Here is a 19,492-nt window from a genome sequence, read left to right as displayed (position 1 = left end):
GTCAGAAAAAATTATTTAAAAAAAAAAAAAAAAAATTCAATATCAGTTAAAATAACAACTGGTGGATTACAATAAAAAGGGTATACTATTCTTAGCTGCTGGTTTGGTGACATGACTTTATTGATTATTAGTGATGAGTAAATGAAGCCTCGATCAGTGAGTGTGTGCCACACTGACTTGCTGTAGACTGTACTGACATGGTTGCTGTTTTATAATGGTGCCTTATGCTGAATTTTAAAAAGTCACAAAATTTGACCTACAAATGAAATTGATAGTTAACAATTATTATTATTTTCGTTTTTCGAACAAATAGCTGTGCAGAAATAAATATAAAACATGCAACTGAGGTCAATGAGCCAAATAGTAAACAGGAAAAGAACATAAACTTTCCCACATTTCAAAATGTTTCCCTTTCCTCAGTTCTATATAGTTTAGTGGTGGTAATGAATATCCATATCAAACGCGGCATGTCGCTTCACCAACATCTTTCAGTACAAGCTGTCATTCAAGAGCCTGAAGGAGCGTTTTCTGATAAACAACGTTTAGTGCTTCACTGTCAAACGACGCAGCAGCTGTTTCAGTAACTTGGGATGTGAACTCTCGATTCAATTTGATTGCAATTCTTGGGGTAATGATTTGATTCAGAATAGATTTCAGAAGAGTCTTGGTTTAAACTTGTTTTTTTATGGAAAACTTAGTTGTCATTTACTTTATGTAATTGAAGTATATCAATTGCTTATCTGTTTAACTTGAATGTCGCAAAATTCCATGGAAGAAAAACAGCATTAGTGTTTTTTTACAAAAATGTGCATGTTTTCCATTTTTTTTAATACCACTGTTTTAGAAGTAGTATCAGTTCAAATGCAATACCCAGTCCTAGCAAGATAGCCTGAAAAACGTATTTTAAAAAAAATTATGCAGAATCGTAATGAATAAGAATTGCAATTTGATTTTTTCCCACAATTCTGTCAGTCACGTTTATTTTAGGTGACACACACATCGGGGCACACGGTATCACCCTTTGTATTTCATAACGCATCGATTCCTTAGTATGGTTTGACCCATCACCATTGATTACCATTATTTTAATATTCACATCACAACTCTTTCTCTGTTGTTCGCCTCTGTGTCACATGGCTGCCAGCCGTTTGGCGCCATCTGCAGGTTTGCATCAATGACACTAAACTTGGAATATAAGACAATGGGAAAAAATAGAAACTTATGTTCTGGTCAAAGCCATTTGATATATACTAGATGTGTTGTTTGAATTGAGGCTAATACATCATATTTGGGGTAATTACAATGAACACCGAAAGTGTGTCTCCATTTAAAAAACGAGCAAAACAAAGGTCATTCAATTGCTGGCCAATTTATTTTGATTGACACTTACAAACAAAAAAGATCATATTCTATGATTTCTTGCATGAGTGTCTTATTGTGGCTGCTGTTCATTCTTCGGCATCCTTTCCCTTTGAAGCAACACAGAAGAGATGATAAGATTTCAAAGGTCAAAGTCACCAGGCAGACATTCGTCTAAATAAAAAAACATACCCTGCCAATGTCACGGCTCTTGGCTCTCAGCTTGTTGACCTGAGACTCAGCGATGTCGGCTCTCTCCTGAGCTTCCTCCATCTCGTGTTGAACCTTCCTGTACCTGGACAGGTGGCTGTTGGCCTGCTCTTCCTGCCATGTGCACAAGTACGTACAAGTTCAAGTACAGCAGATGCATTACTCACAATACGTTAGGGGGACATTTCAAGATGAAGCTAAAATGTGCTTCTTCACACTTGGAAGTTGTCCAAAAAGTAGTGAAACATTGAACAGTTTAGGTTTTTGAGGTTGTATAATAATTTTAGCTTCATCCTGAAACTTTACTAGATTTGCCAACTATCCTTAACATTTCATGAGTATTGTATGTGGGGTAACAATACTCACAGATTCCTCTGATTGCCTCTTGTAGGCTTTCACTTTTAGCTGCAGCTTGTCCACAAGGTCCTGGAGTCTCACAATATTCTTCTTGTCCTCCTCTGTCTGTATGTGGTAGACAGTGTAGTCTATGTAAGGCTACATTTAAGCCGCGGTTTCTCTATGGATTTGACGTCAATAGTGAATTATGCATTTGCAGAGGCCGATCCTGCAATACTGGAGGTCAGCAAAGAGTATTCAGTGTGTTTAATATTGTGTACATGCTACACATGTAGCATCCATGTGTTTTTATCATTAGGATGAAGCTGCCCTCTAGAGGGGAAAATCATTATCTACAAAGAGCACTTTAGGAGTAGATGAGTAGATATTTTTCATATTTTTACCTGATAAGTGAGCTCCTTCACTCGACGTTCATACTTGCGGACTCCCTTGATGGCTTCGGCGCCTCTTCTCTGCTCAGCCTCCACCTCTGACTCAAGCTCTCGAACCTTCATGACAACAAGTCTACATTTTAGCAAAATTTATTTCTATAGTTCAAGTGGAACATTTTGTTTGTGGTGGAATCAAGTGTCATATTAAAATATGGATAATTTTGATACATTAACGCGAGAGAGAAGCAGTTAGAAGAATTGATCACTTTGTATTTAGAAATACTGAAACATTTTTACTTTTTCTTACGCCTTCATTATAAGTTTATAGTGACCCTGAGAGGGACAAGCGGTAGGAAATGGATGGATGGATGGAGTAATGTAGTAATCGGTATGTTGGTTTTGTAAACATCACAACAGAACCAAAATATAAGTATAGTAAATCAGAAGGAGTGAAAATATACAGTAGTTATACATATAGATATTTACTTGATGGCTAGGTGTTATGTACCTGCATTACTGATTAGTAAAACATATAAATATAAGCAACTATGGTGCATGATTTGTTGTGTGTTAAGCTTTTGCTTTTCAAAAGTATCAACAGAAGTTTTATTTGGTATTGTTTGTAGCAATATAAGACAATATAGATGCTTAGGTCAAAGAATCGATTGCTGCAGTGTGCCGGTTGTCTTAGAAGACGTTACGCCTGTCATTCGAGCAGGGTTCATCAGTTCATGCTTTCAGACCAAAATAGGACAGCTCTATTTAATACAGTACATAAATTACAGTAGATCTTTTTGCAACCTACCCGAGCCTCCAGTTTCTGAAGCTGCTTCTTGCCCCCCTTCAAAGCCAGAGTCTCAGCCTCATCCAGTCGGTTCTGCAGGTCTTTGACTGTCACTTCTAGGTTTTTCTTCATCCTCTCCAAGTGAGCGCTGGTGTCCTGCTCCTTCTTTAGCTCCTCTGCCATCATGGCAGCCTAGACATGGGCAAATAACATGCACGTTTTGAATTGATGTTTAGGTATTGTACTGGACCACTGTGCTGAGCCAATGATATTCACATTTATGTAGTGCTGGGCATTTAATTAATTTTACTGAATAATTTTTTCCAGATTACTGTGGACTTTATTTCTGGCAGATATTGTATCTAATGTACAGCTAAGACCAAACAAATTATTACTTACACATTTATTTTGAGTGGGTAACGTCTGGGCGGAAATGACACAACGAAGTGACAAAAGACTGGAAGAAGTTAGTTATTAATTTTAACATATAAAAATGATTCATATCCCTGATCTTGTAGGATTCTAGTAACATGGTAGCAGAATCTAGAACATTCCAATCAACTATACATTTATAGTTTTGGAGATATACATTATAATAAATATAATGCCCTGCACTCTTTTACCACTGTATTCTGTAATTTCCAGCCAAGAGAGTCGCACTCATTAAATGTTCTTATTATTATTAGGGATGTTCCGATCACGGTTTGAAGCTGCCAATTCCGATACTGATCAACTATTAGTGAGATCGGCCGATACCGATCACATGTATTAACAGTACATTTTTAACTACTAATTTAAAGCCCCCGTAAAGTCCTCCTGTGTCCAGGCGATTATTCTTGCTAAAACACATCATCAGTAGGGTAAAACTAACCTGTCCCACAACGGTCCTGTGTCCTGAGTTTTTAAACATGAACTAAAACATGACTAATCACTCTAGTATCGATCATACACTGATACTACCCTTGGTATAGACCAGACCTGGGCGAAATACAACTTGTTAAGATTTTAAAAAATTAATAATGATCTAACCAAATAATCTTTTTAGACCTTTAAAATCAAAACTATAGTCGGCATTGTAACGTACAGTGCTGTTTTAATATGACTGTAAGTCTTAAACTATAGAAAGTACCATATTTTACGAACTATAAGACGCACTTCAAATCCATTCCTTATTTTCAAAAATCGACAATGCGCCTAATAACTGTGGAGGTTAATTTGTGTCTTTATTACGAAAGCTTTTTTAACACTGAATTTATATAACAAAATTTTTTGGGTTTGAATTTTGTGAACTTAATTTTTTTATATTAAATTATACAGACAATTTAATTGAAAGAAAATTGTCATCAAAATGCGTGTGTTTCAAAATTCAGTGTTTTAAAAATGTATAAAAGTGTATCAAAATTAAAAATTCGATGTAAAATTTGTGTGTCAATGTGGAAAGTGTCAAAGCGCTTTGAGTACCTTGAAGGTAGAAAAGCGCTATACAAGTACAACCCATTTACCGTTTACCACTTTACACTGAATTCAGTGTAGAAAAATTCTGTGTAGAAAAATTGGCTGCTTCAAAACGCAAGACCCACTTCCGGTAAATGACTGTCTCAGTGAGGTGTCAAGTTTGAAGTCACTTGACCCAGGTTTTAAAAAGAGGCAGATTAGGCAGCACTACACACCACAGGCCATTGAATCTGCTGTATGTGCTTGGATCCCTTTTTACAAACACTTTAAACAGAGGAGGTTGCTGTGCATTAGTGAAAAACGATGGTACTCACACAATAATAACTGGTACTAAAACATTGTAACAAACCACCTCAAAAACAAAATTGAATTTTTGTTTTTTTACTGACGTAGAAACTCAGAATGTACATGAAAATACAGCATGTGGGACTTACAAAATTAACTATGAGACTGAATATTGAGAATATATGAGCGTTGCTCCTCTACTTCTCAGAACCCCTCCTTGATCGACATCATTTATAATCGAGCAAGAGCAACAAAGATGCAAAAAACATGGCGAAACATAAATGCAAAGCGTAAAAAACCCCTCTACATATTCTATATAGTATCACTTTTCTGCAAAACTTTGTTGTAGAAATCTGCCTCCATCTGACACTTACGTATCAGGCTTGTTCCTGTGTAAACAAGCCACGCCCACTCCGCCTTACTCTGTTAGTGTCTGGTCTGCATAAAGCAGAGGTTCCCATAGTTACCATAGTAACCCGTTTGTCACTTAAAAGTGCAGATTACCCATTTGAATTATTTCTATAGTTTGAAAGCATCCAGCGGGCCGCAATTAAATATTATTCTTTTGTATGCACCTGGGGATAGGTTGATTAAACACAAAAAATGGCCCTAGTGTGTGAATGTGAGTGTGACTGTTGTCTGTCTATCTGTGTTGGCCCTGTGATGAGGTGGCGAACTGTCCAGGGTGTACCAGCACCCCAGCGACCCCGAGAGGGACAAGGGGTAGAAAATGGATGGATGGATGGATGCCTAGGTAGCCCAGTTAACTGCCTTTTTTATGCCTTTTTACAAGACTTGTGTCACGTGACCTCAAACTTGACACCACATTGGCTTGTTCTAAGACAGGATCGATTGTTCAGTCTTAATTTACTGGAAGTGGGTCTTGCTTTTTGAAGCAGTGAATTTTTCTGCTCTGAATTTTCTAGCACTGAATTTAATGCACTGAACACTGAAATTTTATACACTGAATTTTATTTACACTGAATTTTTAAACTTAGAATTTTTTTACACTGACTTTTTATACACTACATTTTTAAACGCTGATTGTTTTTACCATGAATTTTTATACATAAAATTTTTAAACACTGAATTTTAAAACACTGAATTTGTCAACACTGAATTTTTAAACAATACATTTTTATACACTGCATTTTAAAACACAAAGGCTTTAAACACACACATTTTGCTAACAGTTTAAAAAAAATTAAATTGCCATCATAATTTGTTGAAAAGTAACCTCCATAATAACTCGGTGCGCCTTGTGTATAAATTATTTCTGGTTGTGCTGACCTCGAAGATATTTGATTTGGTGTAATGATAAGTGTTACCAGTAGATGGCGGTCGCACATAAGAGATACCGTTGACTGCAGGTTGAAGCTTGTTCAATAAATGACTCTAGCAAGCACAGGTAAGACCAAAACGTTGATGTTTAATTGAGAATATAGAACATTACACACGGTGCTCAAAAATCTGTCAAACATTTTAGTAAAACTTTGATAAGCTATAAACCACACCGCTTGATAGATTGTCTTAGCATTACGACTACCATAGTCAGCTGTGCTTCAACATACGTGTATTATTATGGTGTGTGTATAGGGACCCCAAAATGGCACCTGTTAGGAGACATATTATCTAACGTTTTGTTTCGACCTATTATGCAAAACCAACTTATCATCCCCACTGGTTCACGCTGTTGTGTATTTGGAATCTGCAAAAGTCCTGAAAAATGTGTACGCATCCGCCATTGTAGTCCGCACCGTAGTAAAAAAGCTCCTTTTTTTTTCTCTATCCTTATGTTGTGGGCCATTCATCCTCCGCTGTTGCCATTTCTAATACAAAGTAGCAAACAGTTCTAACTTATATCTATGGAAGCGCTAACAACTGTAACAAAAAATGACGGGGAGAAGACGCTGTCGAAGTGGAGCCACGTAAATAAGACCCGCCCACCAAACGGCGCATCCTAAGGAGATGGTTAGAAAACGGCTTGACATCACATCATCGTCTGTAAAACATAATCTATGCAAAATGCTGACCAAAGAAACACCATTACATGTTATTTAGACCACAATGAAGTGTTTTAAATGTAGGGGAAAAAATCTTAATACAACCCATTTAAAGCCCCGCTTAAGAGTTTTCAGTTTTGGTTGATTTTAGCTGCGCCAGTAGACCAAAGCGGTAGTTTTTTGCCTGCTTGTGTATGAAAATAGACCCAATGAGACCTGTTCTTCGACAGTGCGCCATGTTTGTTGCATTTTTGTTGCGTGTATCTTAGATGTAAAATATATCAATCGAGCAGCTGGTCTAAAAAGTAAAAGAGTAGCGACCTTAATTTGTCATTATTATTCAGTAATTTATCGTTCATAGTTAATATCGTAAATCCCACATTCTTTATTTTCATGTACATTCTGGGTGTCTCATTCAGTAAAAAAATAATAATTGTTTTACATTTTTTGATATACATATGTATATGTACTGTATGTATGTATATATGTAAACAGACACTTTTTATTTCTCTGAATGTGGCCCCCGAGTCAAAGTAATTGCCCAGGTTTGCCCTACGTAGATAATTTTCAAGTTTTTAACTATGGACAATTAGTTTAATGAGATGTTTTTAAAACTTATGGTTTTTTAAACAGCAAACACACTTTTAATGATAATAGTGCATTGGTTTCTTGCCAGAGTTGGTCTTTTGTAGGAATACAGAATTTGTATTCCTGCTGTAGGAGCACTTGCATTCAGAGGAGCTACACCATGTTTAGGTACCAGTTTCACACATTAACAACACAAAATGTGGATTGTCGAACATCCAAGCATGATTGTAATGCAAGACATTTTTAATTTGTTACTGTAGTTAGACAGGATGTGACGTGTAGTGTCATTATTGTGCAGCCGGAAGTGTGTGTGATTGGTTTGAGTAGGTGTTTTGACGATGTGACAAGAATAAAGTATATAAACTCTTCCTGCCTACTGTCGCCCTCTTGCCTCTGTCTTTCTTTTCTGCTGAGCTTTTACCCCATCTTACTAAACCAGTTACAGTAACAATGTACATTTTATTTTATCAATGCAGTAAACCTGATATAAACACAAAAGTGAAGCTCGTTTTTTCTGCTAGTGGCAAAGCGTACCACCACACATTTGTTCCAGTGATGTCGATCAAAGATACAATAGTCTTGTCTTGTCTGGAGAACGACTTGCCATGGCTTTGGACATGGGATTTCCATAATGTACCATTTTATTTGTCCATTTCTGCTTGCTATTTTTCCGCTTGAGGCTCAACAGTACCTGAATGCCATTAAATTTTTTCATACTATGACTAGGACGTGTCCGCGTTAATCACGAGTCAAAAAAATTAGCACCGTTAAATGATCTATTAGTTATTATCACGTTAACCTCAACAGCCCTAATTATAATATTTTATTGTGTTATCTTCCAATTGTGCCAGGGCATGAATCATTGTGGTACTCACATCAGTAATTGCTTTCTTGGCCTTTTCTTCAGCATTCCGTGCTTCCTGAACAGCATCCTCCACTTCACCCTGGATCTGGACAAGGTCTCCCTCCAGCTTCCTCTTCGTGTTTATAAGATTTGTATTCTAGAAAAAAAAAAAAAAAAAGAAGTTTTCAACATTTTTAACATTTGAACAAGTATGTAGCAGGTAACACATTATTGAGTACCTGCGAGTGCAGCAGACCAACACGCTCACTGGCATCAACCAGCTCCTGTTCAGCCACTTTGCGGCTCCTGTCCGTCTGTTCTAGAGCAACTCTCAGCTCCTCGATCTCAGCCAGCATCAGGTTATTCCTGCGCTCCACCATGGCAACTTGCTCTTTCATGTCTGCATAAGCCCTCAGAGACTCATCAAGGTGCAGTTGAGCATCCTAAATGAGCAGTAAATTAAGTCAAGGTGCATGCAGTCAGGATACACAATATTAAGCCCATCTACAATAATACAAAAATGATATCAGTACCTTTAGTTGTCCTTGAACATTTCTCAGTTGTTTCTGGGCTTCAGCTGCCTGTCGGTTGGCATGGCTGAGCTGAATCTCCATCTCATTCAGGTCTCCCTCCATCTTCTTCTTGACTCTCAGGGCATCGTTCCTACTCCTGATCTCAGCATCCAGGGTGCTCTGCATGGACTCGATCACACGCAGACTGTTCCTCTTGATCTGCTCCATCTCCTCATCTTTCTCTGCAAGCTTTCTGTCTATCTCACTCTTGACTTGTGTCAGTTCAAGCTGAATGCGAATGATCTTTGATTCTTCATGTTCCAAGGTGGCCTATGGTGTTTGAGGAGTTTAGGTTTGTGACAGTCAAGATTATACTAAAGTTTACATATAATTTTGAGTACCTCTGCTTCCTCAAGAGCTGTTTGGATTTCATATTTCTCGCTCTCAGCAATCTTTTTGGCCTTTTCCAACTCATGGATTGTCTTTGCTGACTCACTAATGTGCTCAGTCAAATCTGTGATTTCCTCTGTTAAGAAAAGTAACATGCATTGCATGTATCGTCAAATGCAGCAGTGCTTATAATAAACACATTGATCATCTTACGTTGCAGGTTCTTGTTCTCCCTCTTCAGGTTCTCCAGGTGGTCTAGAGCTTCTTCATAGGAGTTCTTCAGTTTGAACATTTCCGTGCTGAGTGAGCGGGACTCCTTCAGTGCACCTTCCAACTCTGCTTGGCTCTCCTCATATTTCTGCTTCCACTCAGCTAGAATCTGAACACATCACAAATGAGCATCTTCAGTCGCCTCCTATTAATGTATGCATTTCTACAACAAAATAAAAGCTGACCTTGTCAAAGTTCCTCTGCTTCTTGTCAAGGTTGGCAGCCAGAGCGTTGGCTCTCTCCACATCGATCATCAGATCTTCCACTTCAGCCTGCAGCCTCTGTTTGGTCTTTTCCAGAGAAGCACACTTTGCATTCACTGCCTCGATGCTCTCCTCTGCATCCTGGAGACGTTGAGCAAGCTTTTTCCTGCAAATACAAATATAATCTTTTAATGATAGGAAAGCTTTTTTTATATTAAGAATATTTGATTGAACAAAATGAAGTTGTCATTTGTGTGTCATGGCTTACTTTGCCTCCTCAAGCTCTTCTGTACGCTGGATGGCATCAGTTTCGTATTTGGTTCTCCACTGAGCAACCTCACTGTTGGCCTTGGACATGGATCGCTGCAGTTCAGCCTTGGCCTCCTGTTCCTCTTCATACTGCTCTCTGAGCAGGTCACAGTCATGACGAGAAGACTGAACAGCGTGGGCCAGGGCGTTCTTGGACTTATAATATCAAACATGGAAAATCATTTGTAATAGATATTGACATTATGTGACAAGACCACAGCACAACAATGTACCTTTGTTTCTTCTTCAAGACTTCTTTTAAGTTCTTCTATCTGATGAATAAATGCCTGTTTGCCCCTTGTAAGCTGGGAAACCAGAGATTCCTTTTCTTCCAACTGACGACCAAATTCCCCTAAAAGGAAAAATAATTCCATAAATCTGTAGGATCATTTTAAAGTAGTGATTTAATGGTAAATGGATTATACCTGTATGGTGCTTTTCTACCTTCAAACCACTCAAAGCGCTATGACACTATTTCCACATTCACCCATTCAAACACATTCACACACACATTCACACACTGATGGCGGGAGCTGCCATGCAAGGCGCTAACTACGATCCATCAGGATCAAGGGTGAAGTGTCTTGCTCAAGGACACAACGGATGTGACTAGGATGGTAGAAGCTGGGGATCGAATCAGGAACCCTCAGGTTGCTGGCACCGCCACTCTCCCAAGTGCGCCACGCCGTCCCCAATTTTTTTTTGCTTATATGGGTGTTTTGATTGTACGTGGCTTTAACTCACCATTTTCAGTTGTCAGTCTTGCTCTTTGAATGTTCATATCATTTAACTGACGCGTTTGCTCTTCATTCTTGGACTTGAATTCACTTAGTTGATCTTCCAGTGAACGACACATTTTCTCCAAGTTTCCCTACAAAAAGAGTTGGGGACATAATGTATAAGCAAGGATATTGTAAATACTGATAATGCAGACTAATGAGCTTATTGTGAACTTTACTTTGGATTTGGCAATGGCTTCCATGTTGCTGCTGAGGTCATCAATCTCCATCTTGTATTCACTCTTCTCCTTCTCCAGCTTCTGCTTGACACGCTGAAGGTTGTCTATCTGCTCCCCAAGTTCTGCCACGCTGTCAGCCTGCTTCTTGCGGAGAGCTGCAGAAGTGGCCTCATGTTGCAAGGTGGACTCTTCCAGGTCACGACGCATCTTCTGGAATTCAGCTTCGCGCTTTTTGTTCATCTCGATCTGAACGGATGTGGCCCCGCCAGCCTCTTCGAGACGCTCACTGATCTCCTCTAGTTCCCTGGCAAGATCAGACCTCTGCTTCTCCACCTTGGCTCGAGCAGCACGCTCAGCTTCAATCTCTTCCTCCAGCTCCTCAATACGAGCCTGTTATTGTATTTCACACATAGTTCTGAATAAATAATTCACTATTAAGGTGTCATATAGTATCAAATGAATGAGCGTAACATTACTTGCAATTCTTTTATTTTCTTATGAAGTTGAATCCCAACTATTTGTTCATCCTCGATTCTACCAAGAAGCTGGCTTATCTCAAAGTCCCTCCTTGGTTAAAAAAAAACATAAAGAATATGAATGCTTTACTCTGAAGGAAACATGAATGTAGTAGATTAAGCAGTAACTTTACATACTTCTTGATTTTCTCATCAGATTGTTGCTTGTCATTTTCTAGATCCATTATGGATTCATGGGCCAGCTTCAAATCTCCTTCCAGCTTCCTTTTTGATCGCTCAAGATCCATGCGTAGCTTCTTTTCTTGCTCCAGGGATCCTTCAAGCTGATTTGAACAAAGAATGTATTGGTCTTTTTTTTATTTACACAAAGAGGATAATGCTGATCTGTCATGACATACATCATCCACTTGCTGTTCCAACTTGATCTTGGCCTTGGTCAGAGTGTTGACTTTGTCTTCCTCTGCTTGAAGATCATCCAATGTCTGCTGGTGAGCCTCTTGGAGGGATTTCTTCTCTTTAGACAACTTGGCAATGGTCTCATCTTGAGAGGCCATCTCCTCAACCAGGTTTTTAACCTATGCAAGGCCAAGAAGTATTTTAAAGGGTTTTAGTTCTTTAGGAGATTATGTCATCTAAGCTATCTTGTATTTTACACCAACCTTGTTCTCAGTGGCATGTTTCTCCTTCTCTACTTTAGCCAGGGTAAGCTCCATGTCATCAATGTCTTTCTTCAACTCAGAGCACTCATCCTCCAGCTTCCTCTTCTTGGCTGTCAACTCACCGTTCACCTCCTCCTCATCCTCCAGCCTCTCAGACACCTCCTTGACTTTTGCCTCCAGCTGGATTTTGGCTTTGATGAGCCCCTCACACCTTTCCTCAGCATCAGCAAGGGTTTCACCCTCCTGGAGTAACAATGATGTATAGTTTTAACAAACACATCATAGTCATGTTAAATAATAAGTATTTCTGTTTAACTTACAGACTGAATCTGCAGCTGCAAGTCATTCTTCTCCTGCAGAAGAGAAACCATCTTCTCCTCTAGTTCCTTCTTCTTGGCTAAAGCCTTGCTGAGATCCTCCTTGGTTTTTTCAAAGTCTACTTTCATTTGGGCCATCTCCTTTTCGGTCTCTGCACTCTTTAGCAGAGGCTTGATCTTGAAGTACAGTTTCATCCATGGCCATGTTTTGACGTTCATGAATGAGCGTATGTTGTATTGGATGGAGTATATGGCCTCCCTAGCATTTAAAACAGGAGGGTTAGGAAAGTTTGGGCCATATGCAAATCCCTTTCAAGCTTTGTGGCGGTTACGTACCTCCTCTCCATCATTTTGACAAACTCCTTCCTCATGACGTAACCTCTGCAGAGAGCCTGAGTCATAGTCACCAATTCAACCAGTTTCTCATCTCTCATCTCCTCCAGTGTACCAAGAAGTCCAGCTTTGAAGAACACCTGATGAATGAATGCCGAAGTGATCCAAACAGTCTCAAAGTACAGTACTCAATTATTATTATTTCAACACAAGCAAGCACAGCTGACATTGGTATGTACAAATCTGTGCTGTAACTTTTCCCACATCTATTAACTCCAGGGAAACAAATTACCTTTGTGTGTCCAAACTTGTACTGACTCTGGTCAACATCAATTGAGCTCAAGAGTTTCTCTGAAGCCTTTTTATTGTCAATGAAGTGCCCCTCTGGAATGACGCTAGCGTTCAATACTTTGTATCTGAAAGAATATAAAGGACATTTTCACTCAGTGGCGTGTCTAGGGGCTAGCCTGGGGTGGCACATGCCACCACGAGAATCCGATAGGCCAACCCACTCAGAGGTTTAGCAATTTGAAGCATACGAAAGTAGTAGGACAGTGATGCGCTTATATCCTGTGGGTGGTGGTAGTGTTCTTAATCTAGTGATGTGGAGAAATGTGCTGAGCGTTCTTGTTGTGTGTCGAGTAATGAAGGGGGAATTTCCGCAAAGCTTCATGTAGGGTATTAGCCGGAAATTATGACATAAAAAGCCTTGTTGCCCAGCCGTACCACCAAACCGCTTCGGGGCGCGGTTCAGATTTTGCAAGGAGATTCGACAACTTAAGAACTCCGAAACTCCATTGAAAATGTGGGCTTTTGAGCGTTGCAGTCTGTTTGGAATCTGGATAGAGTATAACAATGTATTTGTTTAATTGCCAACAGAATAAAATAATAACAGAGCATGATATTAAATTTGACAGCAAACTTAATCCAAGCCATTTACTGCTCTGCGAGCAGCATGAATAACACAAAATTGGAACAAAGAATATATATGGTAATTTAATTAACTTTATAATAATTCTCTGGTGATGTAATAAGCCACACAATTGCCTTTTATGCCCCATGACGTGGGTTCAATACTCGGCAGCGTCTTTATTATTTAAGGTCAGCAATTGTCTTACAAAAAAATTATATCCATACTTGGTGGTGGTAAGATTAAGATTAAAGATTAAAGTACCAATGATTGTCACTGCTCCCCAAGGGGATGGGACAAATGCAGAGGACAAATTTCACCACATCTAGTGTGTGTTCCTATAATAGCTACAGCTGCTCCTGGAGTACACTGACGGTTTTGTGGGTGCCACCCCTGCAGAACTAGGTGCCCCCCCGTGCCACCTCTAAAAAAAAAAAAATCTGGACACGCCTCTGTTGTCACTCACTGCATCATCAGTTACCTCTGCACAATATAATGAGCAATTAGCATAATTGTTTATTGTGGTAGGAGAACAAGCTACCTTTGCTTGAAGTCAGCATAGAGGATTCTGCTGGGGAAACCTTTCCTGCAGATCCTGATGCCTTCCAGCACACCGTTACAACGCAGTTGGTGGATGACCAGGTGGTTCTCCATCAGACCTAAACCAGTAAACGTGATCAATGGGAAGCTCCTTGAACAAGTCGCTATTACAAAGCTGTGTTTTGACTCAAGCGTAATGGGAGAAGTGTCAACCGACCTGGCGTTTTTGTCTCATTTGGAATCAAACAGCGCACAAAATGTGGGTGGGTGCTCCTAAGGTTGGTCATCAGCTTTCCCAGGTTTTCCTGAAATTGTAAGGCATGAATGTTGTAATATTTGAATGCTATTGTGATCAAATGTCACAGTGTAAGGTTGTTTTTTTCTATTACCCTAAAGAGAGCTGACACAGTCTGGAATGAACCACCCTTCTTTTTGCCACCTTTCTTTGCTTTTGGATCTGTAACAGATTAAGGATATATTTTTTATTTTATTTAATTGACATTTTTCCATCTGATCACGTTTTGATTATTTAGATGTCATTGAACATTTACACTATAATCTCTTCTGAAAATATCTTGCATATCTAAAAATGTTGAATGTGACTAGATTGACAGTACAAACAACTACCATGTGACTCTTGTATCACAAGTAATCCGTACCATCTCCAGATGAATGTGATACAAACAGCAAGGCCAGCAGCTTGACTGAGGACTTCTGGTAGAGCTGCACAACTGAGTCATTCAGGGGGTCCTTGTTCTTGTCCAGCCAGCCATTGACATTGTAGTCAACGGTTCCAGCGTAGTGTACAAGGGCAAAGTGAGCCTCAGCTTTGCCTTTGGCTGGCTTTGGCTTCTGGAAGGGGGCACTTTTGCCAATATGTTGGTCATACAGTTTGTTCTTGAAGGTTATGTCCGTCGCTTTGGGGAACATACACTCCTCTTCAAGGATAGAGAAGATGCCCATTGGCTGTAATGTAATGTCAGCATTATATTATTTATTGTGTTATCTAAATTTGACAAGGTTTTCTTGTATACCTTCTCAATAAGCTCAATGCAGGCAGCCAAGTCCATGCCGAAGTCAATGAACTCCCATTCGATTCCTTCTTTCTTGTACTCTTCTTGCTCCAGGACAAACATGTGGTGGTTGAAAAACTGTTGCAGTTTCTCATTGGTGAAGTTGATGCAGAGCTGCTCCAAGCTGTTGAACTGTAGCGGCAAGAGAGATACAAGATGAATGTATCCCGCTCACTTTACAGTAACATTCATTACGTGGCTTTAACTCACATCAAAAATCTCAAATCCAGCAATATCCAGCACACCAATAAAGTGGTTTCTAGGCTGTTTGGTGTCCAACATCTCATTAATTCGGACAACCATCCAGAAGAACATTTTTTCATAGACGGATTTGGTGAGGGCCATGACAGCGTTGTGAACCTACAGGATAATACATAGAATTTTACAAGCCAAACATAGATACATATATTGTACTCATGACTCTGTGTATATTACCTGGGAAACAGTTTGACCTTTAACCACCATTTCATTGCCCACCTTGACTCTTGGATAACACAAAGCCTTAAGCATATCGGCTGAGTTGAGGCCCATGAGGTAGGCAATTTTATCAGCCACTGATGAAAGCAGATACCACAGAAGATTACCATGACATGCGCCTCAGGTTCCCCTACATACTGCTGGTAATATTTGTATGGATGCCATACATTGCAGCTGGGCAGACTATGCCCATCTGCTGTGAATCATATAGCCTTGTAGTACCATCAACATGCACTATTTCACAATGCAACTGAACATAAGAATATTAACAGATGTATACAGTGAGAAGAGCACACTGTCACAAAGAAGTAATACCCTCAGTGCCATCAGGCTCAGCTTGCTCTTCTCTTTGTTTCTGCTTGAACTTCATGTTGCCATGATGCATCACGGCTCCAGTTAACTTGTAAATGCCCAGCTTTTCTTCTGCAGTAAAGCCCAATATGTCAATGGCACTCTACAGCAGAGACAAAACTCATGTCATGTAGGATCCCTTCAAGAGGATAAGGCAGTACTGTAGTTGACTTTTTGGAAGATTAGAGAGTATCAAAAAGTTTTTGAAAACCTTGTAGATGTCTCAAATGTGGTATATTAATGCTTACATCAGTGGCGATGAACTCCTCAACATCATTGATGCTCTTGACAACAATTTCTCCCTGACTAATCATGGGATAGTCATAAGGATTGGTGGTGATGAGTAGAGCCTCTGGAAATTGTAATAATTCGGTGTAAACCCAACGAAAACATATATGCAACAAACAGTTTATGAGAAAAACAGCTACAAACCTATCAACTCAGGCTTGTGGCCTGTCGCAAGCTGATAAAAGATGTGGTAGCTCCTCTCAGCAGATAGCTGGAAGGTCACACGTGACTTCTCCAGCAGATCTGTGGATCAAACCGAAAAAATGTAGAAAAAACCACAAAACCAAAGTGTGTGTTCATCATTTCTTGTCTTACAAGTTTCAATATCTGCTGAAGCCAGCTTTCCCGTCGTGCCAAAATGGATTCTGATGAATTTACCCTATTCAAAAGGCAAGGGAGTTGTTTTAAAAGCTCTCACAATCCTTGTTTAGGAACATAGATAGAAGGACACTTACAAAGCGGGAGGAGTTGTCATTCCTCACGGTCTTGGCATTACCATAAGACTCCAGTAGGGGATTGGCTGCAATGATTTGATCCTCCAGCGATCCCTTCAAAAAGACAACAATTTGACTTTTGTGACACAACTTTGTATAGTATGAAGTAATATTTTTTTTAACTCAAACATATGACTTTTGCTATATTTTATCTCACCTTCATTTTGCTGGCAGATTGTTCTGCTTTCTTTCCTCCAGCCACTGCGATTGTCGCAAAGTACTGGATGACACGTTTGGTGTTCACAGTCTTTCCTGCTCCGGATTCTCCGCTTTGGCAGATATGATTTTCAAATGTCATGTATGTTCAATATGGACAAATATAAATAATTGAACAATCAATATGTTTATTAGTCTTGTACACAGTAGAGAGACAGTGATAATGCTGAGTAATGACATTTTTATTTTGCTAGTTTTCTTTCCTTAGATAAATACAGATTAAGAAGATTGTGAAACATACAGGAAAAAAAACATTGTACATAATTAGAAATACAGTGTATTTGAGTTCCTGCAGTCCGGCATTGACCTGGGATGTCTGGTTGAACAAACAAGCATTTTTCACTCCAGAAGCTGTCCTAATACTTTTGTCTGTATACTGTAAATGAATAAATTAATCGATGAAAGTCACTTACGTAATCAGGATGGACTGGTTCTCACGATCTGTGGGGAAATATAATATGGTTTGCTTGATTGTCCAGTGTTTGCCAGGGAAAAAGTGACATACTATATATTGCAGTTGAAAAGATACTTAATGATGATACCTTGGAGCATGAACTGATAGGCGTTGTCAGAGATGGAGAAAATGTGGGGTGGTGCCTCAATCCTCTTTTTGCCTCTATATCCCGATACAACCTTTGCGTCATACACTGGGAGCCACTTGTAAGGGTTCACAGTGACGCAAAACAACCCAGAGTAGGTCTGGAAAAGCACGCAATGCGATGTTTGACTTACAGTTTATGAACACTACTGTCTTGTTAGAGCAGGACTCACGTAGATCATCCATGCTGCGTAGCGCTCTTTGAGGTTATACAGCACAGCGGGCTCGCTGAGGTGGGTCATCATGGCCATGTCTTCAATCTTGTCAAACTTCGGTGGATTCATGGGGAATATTTCATCATCTTTGACAGTCAGAGTCTGTATCAAAACAGAAAAGATTAGCCGGCATGACTAGAATCAATTTAACACAAGAATATCAGTGGCGGCTGCTAATCTTTCAGGTAGGGTAAAGTCATTTTCAGTTATTCTCTAAACACAAGTACAGTCTCCAATACCAAATAAAAGATATAAAGATGCTAGATTTTACAAAGAAAAGTTCCCTTAGAGGATTGTAAAATTATCCATATCAATTAGGAACAATGGAATGAAACTTGAAAATTGCTCTGGCAGTGGATTTTATTTCAAGATCACTGATTCGCTCATTTAGCTGTCAATCAAAAATTCAGCCACAGGCAGATCATCCAATAATCATGCAGAAGCTGAGCATCCAGACCAGCCGTGGCCAAGGCCACTTTCCATTCACTTCCAGAAACTCTTGGTGTCGGATGGGCGAGACAAAGCCGAGAATTTACCCAATGACAGCAGTGGAATAACCCACTCTATGCTCCCCCATTGAAGTCAATTGACGCTCAGCTTCAACATTGTTTAATGGACTGTGACTCTACCACAATCAATGAGAAGAAAATCAAGAAAGTGGCTAACTATGAACAAAAGGATTTTAGCGCTTGTTTAGTCAAACACAAACTCACAAGTAATTTTTTGACCCCATTTTTTTATTTTTACATTTTAGTGGAAGCTGAGCATTTCTAGCAGTTTTAAAACAATTACTTTATTTGAATCAATCTCGTTTTACCTTGCCACCCTTGACTTCAACAGAGGCTTTTCCGCCCTCCTTCTTCGCCAGTTTTCCTTTTACATACATCTCTGTGGCCTCAGACACAAAGTAAGCAGTCTTGGCGTCGAAAGGAGTGTTTTGAGCCTCAAGTCTCTCTCTTTCTGGCTTTCGGAGGAAAACCGACGCCGGGCCAAAACACTCCATTTCCGGGTCCCCAGACATGGCGCCGCTTTGAGAAGCAAATGAAAATGTGTGTATAGCTCATGTTAATACAGTTTTATTTTGTATTCAAACGTACCTTTTTCTTGCACAGTGATGCAGCTGCTGTGTGGTGTAGATACTAAAAAAAGCAGAGGAAATTACACAAAAGTGTAAGACTTACAATGGTCACATAGATGTATGTTGATGAGAAATAAACTAATCAGTCAAAATGAATTGTAAAAGAAGAATAGGTAGACTCACCTTGGTTGGCAGCCTATCAGTCCAAAGCTTTGGAGAGGGCTGCGAGTTGGACTTTTATACCGTTATCTCCAGCCACCAAGGAGGAGCAGCTCTCCTGTTTAGGTCAATGAGCTTGTCTTGGAAGAATGGTATCAAATAGCTTCCCCTGCTCATCATCACGACTGCTGCCACGATGAGGTGGGGAAAGAAAAACAAATCTAAACATTCCTGTCCGCAAATCATCCGCCATGCAGGAGTTGACTTAGAACTGTGTATTCTAACATTGTCCTTTCTTAAGAATGCTTTTGGTTAACAAGTTGAATATTTTGAAATAAAGCTTGACATTTTCGATACAATGGCAAAGTATAAAAACTAAGCACATGTTAAGTTATTCCTTGAAATCTGTT

The 19,492-nt window shown here is 39.5% G+C and overlaps 1 protein-coding gene across 1 annotated transcript; it reads right to left on the bottom strand.

The window, feature by feature from the left end:
* Positions 1-1,349: 1,349 nt before the first annotated feature.
* LOC133652878 (myosin heavy chain, fast skeletal muscle-like) lies at positions 1,350-19,134 on the bottom strand. Its single transcript, XM_062051830.1, has 41 exons — positions 19,107-19,134; positions 18,943-18,984; positions 18,663-18,873; positions 17,804-17,947; positions 17,575-17,731; positions 17,446-17,473; positions 16,974-17,085; positions 16,778-16,870; positions 16,638-16,701; positions 16,467-16,565; positions 16,283-16,386; positions 15,999-16,137; positions 15,642-15,760; positions 15,417-15,566; positions 15,168-15,338; positions 14,793-15,099; positions 14,523-14,590; positions 14,351-14,438; positions 14,135-14,252; positions 12,976-13,099; positions 12,687-12,823; positions 12,354-12,609; positions 12,034-12,276; positions 11,773-11,949; positions 11,552-11,697; positions 11,375-11,465; positions 10,899-11,288; positions 10,685-10,811; positions 10,174-10,292; positions 9,900-10,096; positions 9,614-9,797; positions 9,372-9,537; positions 9,170-9,294; positions 8,790-9,098; positions 8,496-8,699; positions 8,288-8,413; positions 3,103-3,273; positions 2,310-2,414; positions 1,936-2,031; positions 1,552-1,683; positions 1,350-1,469 (listed from the first exon to the last, which is right to left on the bottom strand). Exons 3-41 carry the CDS (start codon positions 18,864-18,866, stop codon positions 1,449-1,451), a joined length of 5,811 nt encoding a protein of 1,936 aa, XP_061907814.1. The 5' UTR covers positions 18,867-18,873; positions 18,943-18,984; positions 19,107-19,134; the 3' UTR covers positions 1,350-1,448.
* Positions 19,135-19,492: the final 358 nt, after the last annotated feature.

Source organism: Entelurus aequoreus, linkage group LG01 (assembly GCF_033978785.1).
Source record: "Entelurus aequoreus isolate RoL-2023_Sb linkage group LG01, RoL_Eaeq_v1.1, whole genome shotgun sequence".
NCBI classification, from domain to species: domain Eukaryota; kingdom Metazoa; phylum Chordata; class Actinopteri; order Syngnathiformes; family Syngnathidae; genus Entelurus; species Entelurus aequoreus.
The sequence above is the reverse complement of the archived record's forward strand: the minus strand, read 5'-3'. Positions and strand labels throughout refer to the sequence as shown.